At 37.2% G+C, this 16,711-nt stretch overlaps 1 protein-coding gene across 3 annotated transcripts in view; it reads right to left on the reverse strand.

Moving 5' to 3' along the window:
- Window positions 1–894: 894 nt before the first annotated feature.
- Window positions 895–16,711, reverse strand: part of LOC111578767 (A-kinase anchor protein 7) — an 88,604-nt gene continuing 72,787 nt past the window's right edge. For 2 of the 3 annotated variants that reach the window (XM_035955267.2, XM_035955266.2), the window contains exons 10-11: window positions 13,326–13,361; window positions 895–4,621 (exon numbers count right to left, since the gene is read on the reverse strand). In XM_035955267.2, coding sequence (XP_035811160.1) covers window positions 4,410–4,621; window positions 13,326–13,361 — 248 coding nt within the window. In that variant the 3' untranslated portion in view covers window positions 895–4,409. The remainder of the gene's footprint in view (window positions 4,622–13,325; window positions 13,362–16,711) is intronic. The other variant, XM_023285713.3, reaches the window with a different exon arrangement.

Consider the following 16,711-nt stretch of genomic DNA (forward strand, 5'->3'; position numbering starts at 1 on the left):
AAAAGGAAAAAATAAAAAGAAATTTGTCAGTTACAAAGTATTATTCGGCTGACATAAACCTTGAAAAGTTTAAGTACTTGGACAAAATGTAGCATTTTGGGTAAAATAAACAAAACAAACTTTTACAATCACAACCTATCTATTAAAAAAGTATAATTTGGGTTGAATAAACCTTTAAAACTGTAAATACTTGCACAGAAAATATTATTTTTTGTAAAAAATCTGCAACTTGCTTGTTAGAAAGTAGTATTTGGGTGGAATAAACCTTCGAAACTATAGGTACTGTATTTAAAATACAGAAAAAGAAAACAATCTGTAAAGTCATGCATTTTTAAAAGTATTTCATGTATCAAAAATTTAAAAAAGACATTTGGGAAATAAATTTGTCAATGTATATCAGTTGTCCTTTTATACTAAAAAAAATGTATGGTAATCCACAATTACTGGTTCTTAATTGTTCTTTTACATGTATGTTAATTACCGATTTTGTATTTATTTATTTATTTATTCTGTTTATTCATATATTTTTTATTTATTCATATTTATTCTATTCATTTATATATTTTTGTGTATTTATGTTTTATCATTTCAAAAGTATTTCCTTTTTAGCATTGTTTCTTTTTAGAAAAAATGTGAAAATCAAACATTATAAAATGGATAAAATTCTTTACTAACATCTGTAACATAATGTGTCAGTGTCTTGTCATTTGTTTAGGTCATTTCCAGCCAGTAGAAACCTTCTGGACAAACATAATTCAATATAAATCAACATTTAGTGCATATATGAATAATTTTGAGCTTAACCGTATCAGTAAAAGAAATGCAGCAAAGCTTTAAAGTAAATAAGATGAAACAAAAGTCTGTGGAGGTTCATGTGAAATGAGCAGACGGATGTTGGTTTTGAATCTCATATCCTGTTTTATTGTTCAAATATGGCAGAACGAGATACACAACGCAGTACAAAGACACACCCGCAGTCGGACGCACACAAAGACGAACACAAAGGACGACGTTTCGTGTTGTTGGGATTTTCTCAGGGCAACCAAACACACAAGCACACACTTTCAGACGCACAACAGGACAACTTGTGGTGTATTAAAGGGGATTTAAGGAGATTAAGGATCCGGTGACAATAAGAGAGCGAGACAGAAACGTTCAAAGTCCACCTTAAGACAGAATCCACCTGTTGTTGGTGTTTTGATAAGCCTGAAGCGGAGAGACTTCAGGTGGATTTCACAGGGATCAGAGTGGCTTTAACAGCCTGAGCTGAGCTGAAGGGAAACTAAAACAAACAGCGCGGATTCTGTTTTATGGCGGCGTCTTTAGCCTTTAGCCACACGTCGACATTTAACAGACTTTGGCAAATCTCACAGCAGAAATGATCTTTGAAACCGGATAAAAATACACCTGAAGCACTTACAGGAAAAAAAACAACGAGAATCACGTTTGTTGTTTTCAGTGACTAAAGGCCACTTTGAACGGAGGTGATTTGATTTAACAGCATGTGTTTTACAGTATTTACCTGCTCTAACAAATCTACTACAAACAGAAAAGTTTTGTGCTTTTTCAGACCTTCAAGGTGCAAACTTTTACTCTCATCTTCATTGTTTGTTTTTTTGAAATTCTACCAGGGAATCTAGCAAATAAGCAAAAAAATAAAAAAGATCACCTTCATCATCACTTTACCGTCAGTTGAAAACCCCTTTATGATGGATTTTATGAGCTGTAGGATGCAAAAAAGGCTAATTTTATTCTTGAAAATGAAAGAAAAATAGGATGGAAGACGCTGATAATTACATATCGGAGGGTTTTCAGCTGACAGCAGCGATTGTCTGAACCTCCTGCTTGGCTTTAACTGCTGTCAAACGTACAGTACTGCAGAGAGAAGACAAATACCTTCACAAACTTTAACCCAGACAGGTCATAAGTGGATTTAAGTGCCACATAAATAATAAATTCAGTCAAATCAGCAAAAACAAAACAGAAAACTTCAGCCTGGAAAGTGAAATATGAATTAAACGCTTGTGTGAAGTCATAAAAACAGCTTAAAAATCGACCAGTTTTCAGGAGACAAGTTTTCTTGGCAACTCTTAGTGTGCTGTACTTCTAATACTTGAATTTTTTTAAATCCTCTGAAACACACTAACAGCTTCATTAAGTTTGTTAGTGTTCAAATGAATCATTGATGTGATCCAGAGTGTTGATTGTCTCAGTGCTGCTTCTGCAGGACTCTCTGGTTATTAATGCAACAGCAGTTTATCATTATTTCAACCTGCTGCATTTATCAGTATTTCAATTGTGTCTAAATGTGATGCTGACTTTACACTCTTCAATTCTATTGTAGAAATGAAAGGAAACAGAGTTTAGCGGTTTAATCATCATGAGCTCCCTTCAGTGTTGCAATAAAAGCTGATTTTTACATGAATTATTTTAGATCTTCAGTCTGACTGATGTTAAAAACAGAAAAGAGACGTAGAAAACAGACATTTTTCAAATTGTATTTGTGCAGGTTTTTTTTCCTCTGTGAAAGCAAAAAAATCATATTTTATGTAATTGTCAAGTTAATTTGAAGATAAACTTGATAATGAAAATGCAAATTTGTCTTGTTTCCACTAACTGGATAAACTGCCTTGTATATATGAACACTGCACACGTTTCATTTGATCAAATTTGAAGCAAACTTCTGAAATTTTGTAAAACAAAAACACTAATTCTTCTATTTTCCATTATCTGCTTTACAGTGAATAAACCCAGCTGTTGAGTGTCACCAGATGGTGGCGCTAGAGGCGATGTTAGCTGCAACAAACAGAGTAGAAATAGTCAGAAAGCAAAATCAGCTGTTTGCCAGCAGCTAGAAAACCTAAAAGAAGAAGAGACAAACAAACTTTGCTCATCTAAGAGGAAATGAGGAAAGGAATTGTGATAAATCAGGAAAGCTATAATTAAATTGTAAATGTTTCGTACATCAGAACTTTTCTTTTCTCTTCCAGGAAGTTCATTAATTCTTTTATAAAGACATTAAAACAACACCTTTAAGTCCAATGAAGCTGCAGCTCTGAACTGAAGGAAAGACCAAATGTTCAGCTCTGCATAGGCTCAGGAAAAAATAACAGTTAGAAAAATGTCTGTTCCAGATGACTAATTTCTGTGTTTCCTTTCAGTCAGACTGAACATTTTAAATAATTCATGTAAAAGGAAATCAGGCCAATCGCAGTTTTCCTCACTTTCAACACCAGTGCAAATTAACATGATACTTAAAGACACATTAATGGTAAAAACAGCAGGTTGAAATGAACCGCTATTTTCCTATGAAGCACAGCTGGGGATCAGAAAAACCTTAAACATCTTAATTATAAAATAAAATGCAGGAAGTTTAACCCTCTGAACCACAAAACGTGCCGGCGGGTATTAAGGAACGATATCTTTTAAAGAAAAACAGCCAGAAACTTTAAAAACAGTTGGATTTTCAGCTCTCCAGCGGTCTTTGAACTAACCACGTGTGGCGCAGCGTTTAATAATACTCCAAAAATAAAATGTTGGCTCGAACTAGATTCTGTAAAACACAAAAAAAATCTGAGCTCCTTGGCACAACTGAGAAGCCACGACAAAAATTCAGAGTTTTGAGTCTGAAAACAAATAAAATTTAAATAGTCAAATATTCATAGTATGTAGAGCCTCTATTTAAATACTGAAATAAATTACATTTTTTTCTCTTCTTTATGGTATAACAGTTCTCTCTGAGTTCTCTCTTCTTCTTCATGGTTGTTCTGTTTCCACAGACTTTATATTGCAGAGAAAAATGAGCCAACAGTGAGGAAAAGTGAAAAAAAAAGCACCCAGAAGCTACTACTTATGGTTCAGAGGGCTAAAGAAGTTGAAGAGAAGCGTGCACAGACCGTCAGACCAGCTCATTCATCCTCTTCAGCCGCAAACATGAACACATCAGTGATCTCCCGTCTGTGAACAAAGCAATAAGAAGCTCAGAGGAAGGTCAAATATTTTCTTCACCTGAAGCTATTTTGAAGGGGAAATTAAGGTTTTAAGAGCAGGTGATGGTAAACAAACCGTCTAGAAAAACATAAGAGATCAGAGTTTCAGGTCACAGTGAAGCCTACATGAGTCTCTGGAGATGTTTTCCTGCTGTTACATGTAGGACAGCAGACTTAGTAACCTGTTTTCACCTACAGTTGATCTCGAGCTACATTTACTATTTAGCTAGCGCTGTGGCAGGCTAGCTCAGGTGGGCAGGTAGCTAGCATGGCCGGCTAGCTGTGGTGGTTATCTGGTCAGCGCTGGGAGCTAACTGGTTGGCTGGTTTCATGCCCAGGTTCTACTGACTCCTCTCCTGGTTCTCCAGGAGGTTTTCTGGGCTGCTGGTTTCTCAGTCTCTGCGGCTCAATCTGGTGACATCACTTCCTGTTGTCGGCGGTGGCGTTAGCTGTAGTGTCTGTCTTTGCGGCGGCGTCCTCGGTGTTCCCGGGCGCCGCCGCGTTAGGCCCGCCCCCATTTTGAAGTGTTTCCTGTTTGTACTGTTGCAAGGCGCGGTTGACTGCGTCCTCGACCAATCGCCTGCTGACCCTCAGGAGCTCCGCCTCGTCAGGCTCAGACCGGCGACGCCCACCTGCGTAGAACAAGAACAAAAAAACATGCATTACTATATTTAAACACAAAATTACATCGATTGTAACTAGGGCACAATTTTTAATTCATCGTATCGGCAAGACCCTAAGCCCGATTCTTTGTTCACATCCACTGTTGTAAAATGAAATATTTCCTTAGTATGTTCTGAAATATGAATCAATAATTGTTTCACGTACAACATAAATCCAGCACAGTTTTTCCAACTCATTATGCAACTGCTGAGTGCCATTAAGCCTCACAGAGGTATTTGTCATGGTGCCCCTTGATGAATGTAAATCCCACAGTGCTGTTTATTAGCCAACATGGACCTTCCTGCCTGAGTAACGGAAACAAAGTGTTTATTACAAGCCATTACTTGTAATATCATAGACACACAATATACAAAAGCAGGTAGTCGGAGGTCATTACCCCCAACGGAAGACTTTGTCATGGTGCCCCTTTACTAATTTAATCCCACAATGCTAGCCACAATGCTAGCCAACACCAAATGCCCACCTCCTTTGGTTCCTGCTGTATTAAACAATAAGAGGCTCCACCCGATTGTGTAGCCAGGTACTAGAGCAGACGTTAATCACTGGAAGTGTGTATTAAGTTGATATCAGGTAAAAAACAATATCAGGCTTTAGCAGATACTCACTATTAAAGACTTGGATTGGATTGAGGCAAAAAACAAACTTGATTAGGACATCCCCAACATGAAAAGCACACTGGAGTGCAGTACTCCACCAAGGCTGCTCAGTTGTCGTATAATTTCTGACTGATAAGACCTGATAAGACCGCAGCAGTGGATCGCAATCATGTGATCGTCAGCAGGCAGCTGATGTAGTGTTCACTTGTTGTCATAGTTACAGTGACGCCCTGCTGCTATCTCGCAATGATACGGAAACCTTTAACAAATCCGTGGATCCAGAGTATAAAACGTATGACTACCAAATTCTAATCAGTTGGTCCTTGTGTCATTTCTGACCTTCCCTGAAAATTTAATCTAAATTCGTTATTTTGTTTTTGAGTAATGTTGTGCACAGGCAGACAGACAGATTAGTAGACAAACGTACGCCGATCATCACATGACTCCACCGCGTTCCTTGGCGGAGTAATTATAACTCACAAATATCACACATATGGATGTAAAAACTGATTGTGAGACAACAAAGTGACTTTAAGTTTTTTCCATCATATCTGCTTTTTAATTAAAAGATTACGCTCTCTTCGTTAAAGTCAGGCAGATTAAGCTTTGCAGCAGGCAGTCAAGAAATGGTGATTTAACACTAACTAGAAGGATGGAGTCAACATATAAAACTGAACAGAAGATTAAAGCAAATTTTACAACATCAAAGCAAAGCAAGGCATACATTTCTCAGGTGCTACTGAGAAAGACAGAAAACACTGAACTTCAATGTTGCACCAAATGTGCAAAGTGTTGATACACATGGGTTAAATATGGGTCAGACTCAACTCTCCTTCAAAATAAATCACTACTTCCTGCAGATATTGAAGAAAATATTATCCAGAAATGCATGAAACGCGCAGTTTCTACCCTAGAATAACAAATTCTATTGAATGTAACTAGTTTTGCCACAGTATTACCAACAAGTATGGAACTCTTTATTATTAATACGCAGTAAAATGTTTTCCTGTAGGACAAGAGAAGACACAATCAGTGTTGAATGGGAAATGTAGGATTTGCAGGAGTCGGAGGTAAAAATGATTAAGAAAACAGTCCTGTGCTGGGCTTTGTCGTAACTCCAGTTTGTCAATTAACAACACAAATACAGTTCACTGTGAGTTTTTTTTTTATCTTAATAAAGCCCTTTCTGGCTGTTAAAAGGGAAACTTTTGGGTCAGTTTAACAAACTGTAAACACAACACTGACCATTTAAAACCCATTAACGGAGAAAAAATGTAAGCAAACAGCTGAATGTTTACATGTCCAGCAAACACAGAGAAATAATCAGGTTCTGGTCTCCTGAGGGAAAAATATCTGAGTCTTAAGCAGCTGAATGCTCCATGAAAAATCAAACAGACCCTTCAAATTGACCTTCTCTGATCTGCAGATGTTTTATGTACAAAAACTTTAGTATATTTAAAGAAAAAGAAACTGCATGGCTTCATTAAAAACACTTCGACTGAAATTCGGCTTAACTTTTTAGCTGTGGGACCAAATTATCTCTTAACTGGCATTCTAGAACAAATGGGCATTTCGTTATGAAGATAAAACTATGATATAAAAACACAAACACTGTTTGGTATGAGCTCCTTTAAAATGCCAATTTAACAAGACATGAAATCAAAAATGCCCTGAGACCACAGGCGGTAATTTTCCAAGAATATAACAGCAATATAAATGTAAAAACTGAAACCCATCATTAAACCGCAGATTCCTCACTGTGTTTTTGCCTCCAGCTGCTGTTTGCCTCCACTGTATGAGGCAGAAATGACAGATTCCAATTTGTAGCGTTAGTGACATTTAACTCGGCAGTGGATTTGATTGTTACTTTCAGTCGCTTTCGGGTGTCTGTTTAGACGACGCCTGGGCAGATTTCATTCCCTTTTTCAATATGTTCAAAATGAAAACGGTAAATAAATAGTAATCCGACGATAATAAATCACCACAGAGTGAATCCAGCAGCGACAGACTGGATGTGACAGCAGCAGAGATGATAATAAATGAGGTAAACAGAAACATCTCAGCTCTCTGTGAATAAAAACAACCAAAGCTGTTCAATACCATATAAAAGATGGATGTAGCCACTGTGACATCAGTCTTTATGATGTGGATTACTGCTAAGAAACCTCAGCCGAGTCTTTTTTTTGCTCAGGAGGGTTTGTAAAACCAGAAAGTTTCTAAGTGGCAGCCATGATAGCCTTTATTTTTTCTATTAGCACAGGATGCACTGGTCTGACAGGAAAGGAGACAATGCTGTCCCATAATTCCTTGCAGCATCATCACTGTGAATTACGAATTTAAAAACACTGTGCAATATCAATGCTTCTACATATACTAGAATCTGTGCAATATTAGTGCTTTTCTATTAGCATTTCTACTCATGAAAGAAGCTGTGCAATACCGTTAATACATGTAATATTGTTATACATATTCATAGGAATTTGGACAATCAGAGCTGGTAATTACGTATATTTTTGGTTTGTTTTTCCCCTTTGCTGCTGTGACAATGCAAATTTCCCCACTGTGGGATTAATAAATGCTTACCTTATCGTGTACACATACTCTGCTTTACCATCATTTTTTTTCTCTATATAGGGCCATAATTTATTTAATAAAAAACATTTTGTATTGAAGTAGGCTTGAAACTAGCAATTGAGACCAAAAATCAATAGAAAAATGTTTACTGAATTAATAAAGTGGATGATTTTTTTCAGACTCTTATACAATATTTTGCAACCAGAGGAGTCGCCCTCTGCTGGCGGTTGGAAATAATGCATGTTTATGCGACATTTCCTTTTACAGGTCCGATGTTGGTGTCCATTGTTTATTCCACTGCTTGTTCTGCTTGTGCTGGAACTTTTAGGGCAGCCTGAACCTGTTTTTGGTAGCACTGCCTTACAATATATCCTGAATTACCACCAATTTTCCTCTGAATGGGACCACGGTTTACTTGAAACTAGCAGTTGAGCCCAAAAACTCTAGAAAAAAAACTATTTACTGATTTAATAAATGCTCATTTTCTCAATTTTTGCAACCAGAGCAGTCGCTCCCTCCTGGCTGTTAGAAAAAATGCAGGTTCATGTCATTTCTTCTTGCAGATCTGGAGTCTACATTCATCTTTTGCTCTACTGCTTGTTCTGCGACTGCCACAGACAAAATGGCAGACAGAGAAACATTGAAGCAGGAAGAGACTCAGACGGACATCATGGCATTTAGAAAAAAAAATGGCGAGTCAGGCAGAACGTCAATAATTCATGTAGACAGACAGTTCAGGAGGCAGCAGTAAGAAGTACAGCCATCAGCGAGACATTCAGAAAGACAGTAATAAAGACTCACTCAAGCGTCCAGTCTGTGATACACTGAGATTACTGCAGCACCTCAGAAACACACTATAACCACTCCGACGTTTGATTTCCAAGGCCAGGCTAATCTTCTATACCACAAAACCCCACCGGGCCCATAGGTTTGTTTATCTGAGAGCAGTGCTGCTGTATTATTCATTATGGAAACAGACTGTACATACGGTAGGAGAGACGAGGTTTGGAGAGGTAAGAACCAAATCCTCAGCAGAAATATGGCAGGTTATATATTCTAGACTGATGTTTTCATACCGACTGGTGTCATTTCATGTTTTTATCATCTTTAAAGACACAGTTTGATTAAAAAAAAAAAAAAAAAAAAGCTCTAATCCTGCTTCCTTGAGGTAATTCCTCAGTTTGCTATTGTTATACATAAAATATATAAAAGAAAACCCACACAAAATCCTTGTTTTTCTCTTTTCTGCAAAAGTTATATTAGTTTTGATAATCCAAACTCCACAGAGAGAGCCTTTAAAGAGCCCATACTCTGCACATTTACAGGGTTATAGTTGTATTATGGGGGGTCTACTTGACATGTATACATGCTTTAATGTTCAAAAACATATTATTTTTCTCATACCAGCCATATGTCGCATCATGTTTTTATGTTCTTTCTTGTTTTAACATATTGAAGTTCAACTTTAAAGACACAGTTAAATAAAAATATAGATTTTTCAGGATCTAATCCTTTCTCATTGTGTCTCTTGTTTAGTTATCTGTTGTTATAAATGAAAGAGTCTATATTACATGCATTTACGGTATATTTTTTCAGTCTGTTAAAACGTATTTGCATGTTTTAATGTTCAAAACACATTATACCACTTCTCAGATTTTAATTCTGCTGCTCATCATGAAGCTAACACACAGACAAAGATTCTTGATGCCATTTTCAATGTCAGTTTTTTGCTTTCTATCTATATTTGAAAAAACTGATTGAAAGTTTATGTCTCAACATGTTCTTCTTGCACAAATTGTGCACTTGCTACCATTTGTTGTTTATATATACATACCTGTAAACAATATCTATACAGTGACTTTATGTCTGTTTAAAGAGCCCATATTCTGGACATTTACAGGTTTATAATGTTATTTTAGGGCTCTACTAGATTATGTGTACATGCTTTAATGTTCAAAAACATACTATTTTTCTCAAATTACATATTACCAAGGGGGAATAATTATTGATTTAAAACAGATCCCAAAGACTTCTCTATGTTTTTCTTTGTTGATAGACTAAGTTTTGCTTATTTTGTCTTCTTTTTCAAGGTTTTTACGCAGTTAGCAAACAAACGGCTTCTTATACTCTTTATTATGTGGCCTCTAGCTCTGCCTTCTGGTGACACTACACGGCCGAGTTTATTTACTGTGAGGCAGCTAATGGAAAATGGAATAATTTACGTTGTTTTTGTGCAAAATTTTAAGTTTGCTTAAACTGTTATCAAACGACACGTATTTTTTATTTATTTTTTTAACATAGGATGGGTGGCCAAACTAGCTGTTTTCAAAAGTTCTGCCAATGTTACACTTGGTGATGTAGATAAGTAACGGAAGATAAGCCTTGACTTCAGATAAGGTGTTTCAGGCAGGCAAAGAACAATGTTTTCTGTGGACTTTGAGCTTTTACATGCGCAAAAAAGCAGCTATATAGCACACTGAAGGAAAGTAGGAGGTAAAAACAAAGCAGAATAAGCACTCTTTAAATCAGAATATCAGCAAATAATCAACACAAGGTCCATTTATCCTGCTGTATCCACTGTTACCAGATTGATGTTGTTGAAATGCATCTCTAACCACGACACAGTAAACACTACGGTCACTACATTGATTATTGGCACATCTACCAGGTGTTCTGGTGTAAGTTCCACTCATGTGCATGTCACAGCAGCATTTTAGCCAGCAGTACCAGTTTGTTCTGTTGACACAAACACTGTGTATCTGCGGATTGTTTGTGCCAAATGTTCCGCCTGCTAACAGCATGCCAAACAGAAGCCTGGATTCGTCAGAGCGGCTGCCATGTGCACATTCTTCCCTCATTCATTTATCTCCAGCATGTGCTCACATCAGCTCACTTTTAATTTCTGGCTAAATCGCTTTGAACCCCACATGGTGCTCTTGTTGTTGTGACTTGTGCTTCATCGGGTCGTCTGGGATGCTGCCGCTGTCGCACCGAGATGCGATTTGATTATCGGTGACCCGAGTGTCGGTTCGAGTGCTGCAGCTGACTGACTTTATTCTCGACACGTCTTTTTCAGTGAACTGTACACACAGTTATGAGTAAGTGAGGCTGGCGCTGCTGGCACTAATGATCAGAGTCATTCCAATCATGTGACCGTGCACCGGACCAACACTGACATTTACAGCAACAAACCTCGGCTCATTAGTGACGATGGCTCCAGGTTTATGCAACCTGCAGCAATCAGCCGATCATCACATGGACCAATATTGTTGATTGTTTTTCACCTTATGTGCTTTCTAGTGGGAGGCAGTTTAAAATTCCACCATAAAAAATGTAAAACAAACACCAACATTCAGGCATTCATGTTCTTCTCTGAGAATGCTGTTGAGACATTCGTAAGCGATGTTTCTAAATGAAGATTTAAATAGTCAATCCTATCAGATTGGTGTTTTACAAAAATAAATGTTTGACATCAACAGCCTTCCTGGATTAATACATCCTTTTTGATGGCAGGGGGAACAAACTTCCTGTGAACACCCTCATGTTTTCATAACTTTGAAAGAAATCATTGGTGTGGCTGCACTTTGCTGTGAAGCCTTGAGTTTGGAATTTGGCTGTCACCATTCTGGTTTTTGAGTCAAGTCAAGTTACTGTATCACGTAAAGCACATTTAATGCAGCAGCCACTACGTCAAAGTGCTTTCCATTATAAAAAGATTCTATTTGACCTAACAAGGTTTGAAAATATTGCTGAGACCCTGCAGTGTTAATTAAGGTGTGATTTTACCTGAGTACTTTGCGTATAGAGATGAAAAACCCACAAACATCCTATAAAATTACTTTATATAATGCATATTAAGGCTGAGATTCTACAGCGTTATTAATTATGGAGACTAACCTAACGGATGTAATAATAAACCTAGTGAACTTTGAAGTATTAAAAATTATGGAACTTAACATAAATAATACAAACATTAAGGCTAAGACCCTATACTTTCCCCTAAATGGGATCATATTTAACTTAATGAACATCATTCTATATTGACTAACACTTGGAACTACCACCTAAAACCAAAGACTTAGTATGAAAATGTTTACTGAGGTATTAGTTCAAGTGGGAAATAGACTCATTTTCTCATGGATTTCTATACAATCGACTTCTTTTTGCAATCAGAGGAGTCGCTCCCTGTTGGCTGGTACAAGGAATGCAGGTTTACGACTTCACTTCCCAGGTTTGGAGGCTACATTCTCCTTTTATATCCAGTTTATGGATTCCAAACTAACTGACACCAGGTCAAAGCTGCTGTTTCTGCATTTTGTTTCAACTGATGGGTAAAAATTTGAGTGTAAACTTTGCCAACAGCAGATTTTTTTTGGTGTACAACCAACACCAACATGTCAGATCATCTAAAAAAAGCAGATAACTTGTCTGTCAATAGTTCTTTTGCTGAATCACCAGTTGATTTATTTTCAGAAATCATGCGGATATGTGAGGTGCTGTTCTGCTTTTCTTATCATTTCGATAGAAAATAATCCTATTACAATGATTTAATATGCTGCAAATATGAGCTTTACATGTTGATTTATAATCCATTTAGGCTGGTAAAGCTGCAGGTGGAGGGAACTCAGTGAGATCTGGAACATTTATGTCATCAACAGGTTACATAAAGATGTTTTTTCTCAGTGACTAATTGATTGGTTGAAGAGTCGATACTATTTTACTCCAAGATTTTCTTTGGTTGAATAAAGTCCTAAGAGAAACTGTAGTAAATGCAAAAGAATCTGTGGCTTCATGTGGTTTCACGGTGGGATTTCTGCAGAGTCAGAGCGCAATCCTTGATTTATACATTATTTACATCTAAATGACTGTATATAAGAGGAAGTTACTGCAGCGTGAAATGAAGGAACATCTGTAAGCAAACACCAAAACACGTGAATGACAAATATCATAAAGTAGTGCTCCTGTATTGAACGCTTTCAGAGTTGCAGACGAGACCTAATGGATTTTTTTTGCTTCCATAAAGTGTATTCTTGCTTTTCAGAGTAAAGGATCAAATAGTGGAAGGTGGTCCTGTGGTTTTTTGCTCTTTGAATCGGCGGGGGATGCTTGTTAAGACGGAGCCGTGAACCCAGGCAGCACAGCTAATGGACAGCATCCCTAATCGCTTCCTGCCCGACTGCTCTAAACAAGACAGAACCGGCTCTGCTCAGAACAGTTGGGTTGATTGTAAAAAATGCCGCAGAGAGATCAGATCGAATGTGATTGGATTACACCAACATTAGCACAAATATTACGATTTGAGTTTTTTTTGGAGACTGTGATTGTTTGGAATCAAAAAGTAACGACACCGTTAATCATCGTGAATCTGATTATTGTGAGGGGATTACATGACGGTGATTGCAGTTTTATCCAGTAATCACATGGAGATTAGGGTTTAATATCAGCTGATTGTGAACATATATGACATGAGGAGGACACATACTTGAGCGTTTTGCATGGAGTGGACTCTGAGCCAAATCTGCAACACAGAACACAAATATCAAATATGAAACGGGGACATGCAAAAAAGATATATTTCGGCGTCTCTTGAACTTTACACACTCATGAAACAGCGCAGGCATGAAAGCCTCTTTGTCTGCTAACACAAGGGAGACAGTTTTAGCGATGGAGTGCAGTGATTTTAAAGATTAACTCTGGACCCCTGGGCGACATACGACTAAAAAAAAGATGCGCATAGACAAAAAGATAATTCTGTCACAAAGCTGCAAATCTCTGCAGAGTAAACATAGGGTGCAGGTGTGGAGTTTTTGAGGTAAGAAAGCCAGAAATAGAGCGTAATTTATCACACAAGTCTGCACGCTGTAAAAAAATTCATTTAACCCTCCAAACTCCTAGCAGTTTCTGGGCTCCTGTCATGTTTTTCTTCACTGTGGCTCATCTTTCACTGCAATCTAAAGTCCTGGGCCTCGATGGAAACAGAACAATCATGAAGAAGGGCAGAGAAGTCACAAAAAGGTCAATTTGTTCAATTTATTATAAAAAAAAATGTAAAAACTATGAAATGTCCAACATTTTTCTTGCAAGTGTTACCAACACAGGGGTTTTAACTATTTAACTATTTTGATTTTTAATCACTTCCCATCCATGTCTCCTCTCTGTTCTGTGGAAACACTGCCTGCAGTTCAACTGAAAAATTCCTGAATTTTTCTAACATCACTGTTGGTTGCAGCAGAGTCACTCATGGCTTCACAGTTGTAATGCAGAGTGCAGAATTTTTAGGTTTTGCAAAATCTAGTTAGAGCAAACTGTTCATTTTTTGTGGCCTCTTAAAGGAAAGACATAGAATAAACTGATATCTCAATTTTATGCTTAGATTTGGATAGTTTCCCAACTCAACCTTTAACGGAGTCAATAAAGACGGCATACTGAAACAAAAATCTTATGTGTATGTTTTTCCACGTGCACACAATACTGGAAGAAAATAATGTCTTCACATACAACAGATATTTACTTATTTCCATATTTCCAACTTCTACAGACTTTTTCTCTCTAATCTGCTCATCAGCTGTAGAAAGATGTTTCACCATGCTGGATGTATCTTCAGCAACTGCTTGCTCCTCCGTTTACAGAATTGGTGGCTTTTTTGACAGAGCTGCAAGTAACAGTTGAAAATCTGACATTTCTTTCAGGTTTTTTTTTTTTTTTTTTTTTTTTTTTTACAGTTTCTGGCTCTGATAAATGGCGTAAGTGGGCCCATTGTTTTAGCCCTCGAAACTTCACACCCCACTAGTGGGCTTGAAAGACATGTTATCTTTACAAATGTGCAAAAATACCACCATTTGTCAGACAGAAATAATGAAAACAGAAAGAATTTTCAACGTTTCTGTGGTCTTTACTCATCTGTTACGTACAGTTCTGTCAGAAAACGCAACCGAATCTTAACTTCAAATTAGGATATTTTATTAAAATCACTTTATTGCACATGTTTTAAATACATATTAGCCAAAAATAAACTATTTTTACCAGTCTCTCTAAAAAAAACTATGAAAAATTCACGGAGTTTTGGGTTGAACTGCAGGCAGTGTTTTCACAGAGCAGAGAGAAAACAAGCATGGACACATGAATTACGGAAATATTAAAGTTAAATATCTATAGCATATGGAGACACCATTTTTTAAAGTATTGGTAACACCTGTGGACACTTCTTGTGCTTGTTGATTCCTTTAATTAGTTTTTTTTATTTTTGCAAAAGACATATTAAAAGAAACTTACATTTCGTTAATTCATTATTTATGATTTATGGCATTCTGACTGTGCCATACTACTCAAAACATATTTTTGAGTACTTTTTACTTCACGTCATGGCTGTTCTGTTTCCATAGAGGTGCAGGGACTTTATATTGCAGAGAAAAATGAGCCACAGTGATAAAAACATGTGTAAAACACACTCAGAAACTGCTTGGACTTTAGAGGAATAAGATTAGATTTGGCTAATTATCCTGACAGAACCACACATCACACATGAAGCGTTCATGGACCGTCGGAAAGATGAAAATAAGTAGATTTTTTCAGTTTTTACAGTTTGTGACTTTGATAAATGGTGTAATTTTGTCCATTTTTTAAAAGATAACCTGCCTTTTGAATCGAAATGGCTCACTTGTTTATATCCAGCCCAGGGTTGTGTATGTTTTTATCTGCATTTTCAATCTGGACGTGGCCAAACGAAGGCCTTTATGATGGCAGTAAATCCATCCTCTGTACCTGTTCTCAGCGCACACAGATAATCCTTTCATACTGTGGATAAACTGATTCCACAGCAACAAAAAGGCCAACACACAACTTATCTACGCCTCACACACATGAATGTTTGAATCTCAAACACACTTTCTTGGAGCCTAAAACCGTAGACTCTCGCTTTCTTTTTTCCATGTTTCTGCCTCGTCTGTCGTCCTCCCTCCATCTCTGTTGCCTCACCTCCTCTCTCTTTTTATTTCAACATTTGTTCCACACCATCTCGCTCTCTTTTTCTACCTTTTTCTTCTTCTCTGGCAGCGTTGTCATGGCGACAGGGATAAGAACCAGACAGGCACTTCAACTTTTAACAACAAAGGAGGAGGCAACGACTTCCATCAGTTTTTCTGGCTCTGCTCTCGCACCTGTTTGACTTCTTGTTCTCCTGCCAACAGCTTTGTCTTTTTCCTTCTCGCCTCCTCCTTCTTTTTCTCCCAATCCCTCAGTTAGACCCGTTTCTGGTCGATTTTTTAACCCTCCAAACTTCACAACCTGCTAGTGGGTTTATGAGATGTTGTTTATAGTCGTCAAGTTGTCAAAAGTCTTTATTCAACTGTGACAGAGTTCTGTCAGATACAAATCTCAACTTCAAATTGGGATATTTAATTAAAATCACTTTATTTTGCATGTTTTAAATAACATTTTGCCAAAACAAAAAACATTTTCTAAACAATTCTCTAAAAAAAAAGACAAAAAAACCCTGCACTTCTCAAAGAAATGAAGAAACCATGACTGACTTAGCTGAGAGTTTTCAGGTTGATCTGCAGGCAGTGTTTTGACAGAGGAGGAAGGAGACAAGTATGGCAACAAATTAAAAGCGCAAGCAGTCAAATATCTATCGTATGTAGAGGAACCATTTTTACTATTATTCTTTTTTACTTTCTCATGGACTGCCATCATCCCTGCCTCTAAAAGCTGCACATTTGACACAAGAAAAGCAAAAAACTGTGAGAAAACCTCTGACAAAACGCCAAGAAAAGTGACCTTAAGGTGCAAAATTATGTTATAAATGACATTAAACTGCGTCTCTGTCTCTTTCACCATGGTCTTCATTCACCTACATCCACTCTAAATCTC

This window comes from Amphiprion ocellaris, chromosome 12, assembly GCF_022539595.1.
Source record: "Amphiprion ocellaris isolate individual 3 ecotype Okinawa chromosome 12, ASM2253959v1, whole genome shotgun sequence".
In the NCBI taxonomy this organism is placed as follows: Eukaryota; Metazoa; Chordata; class Actinopteri; family Pomacentridae; genus Amphiprion; species Amphiprion ocellaris.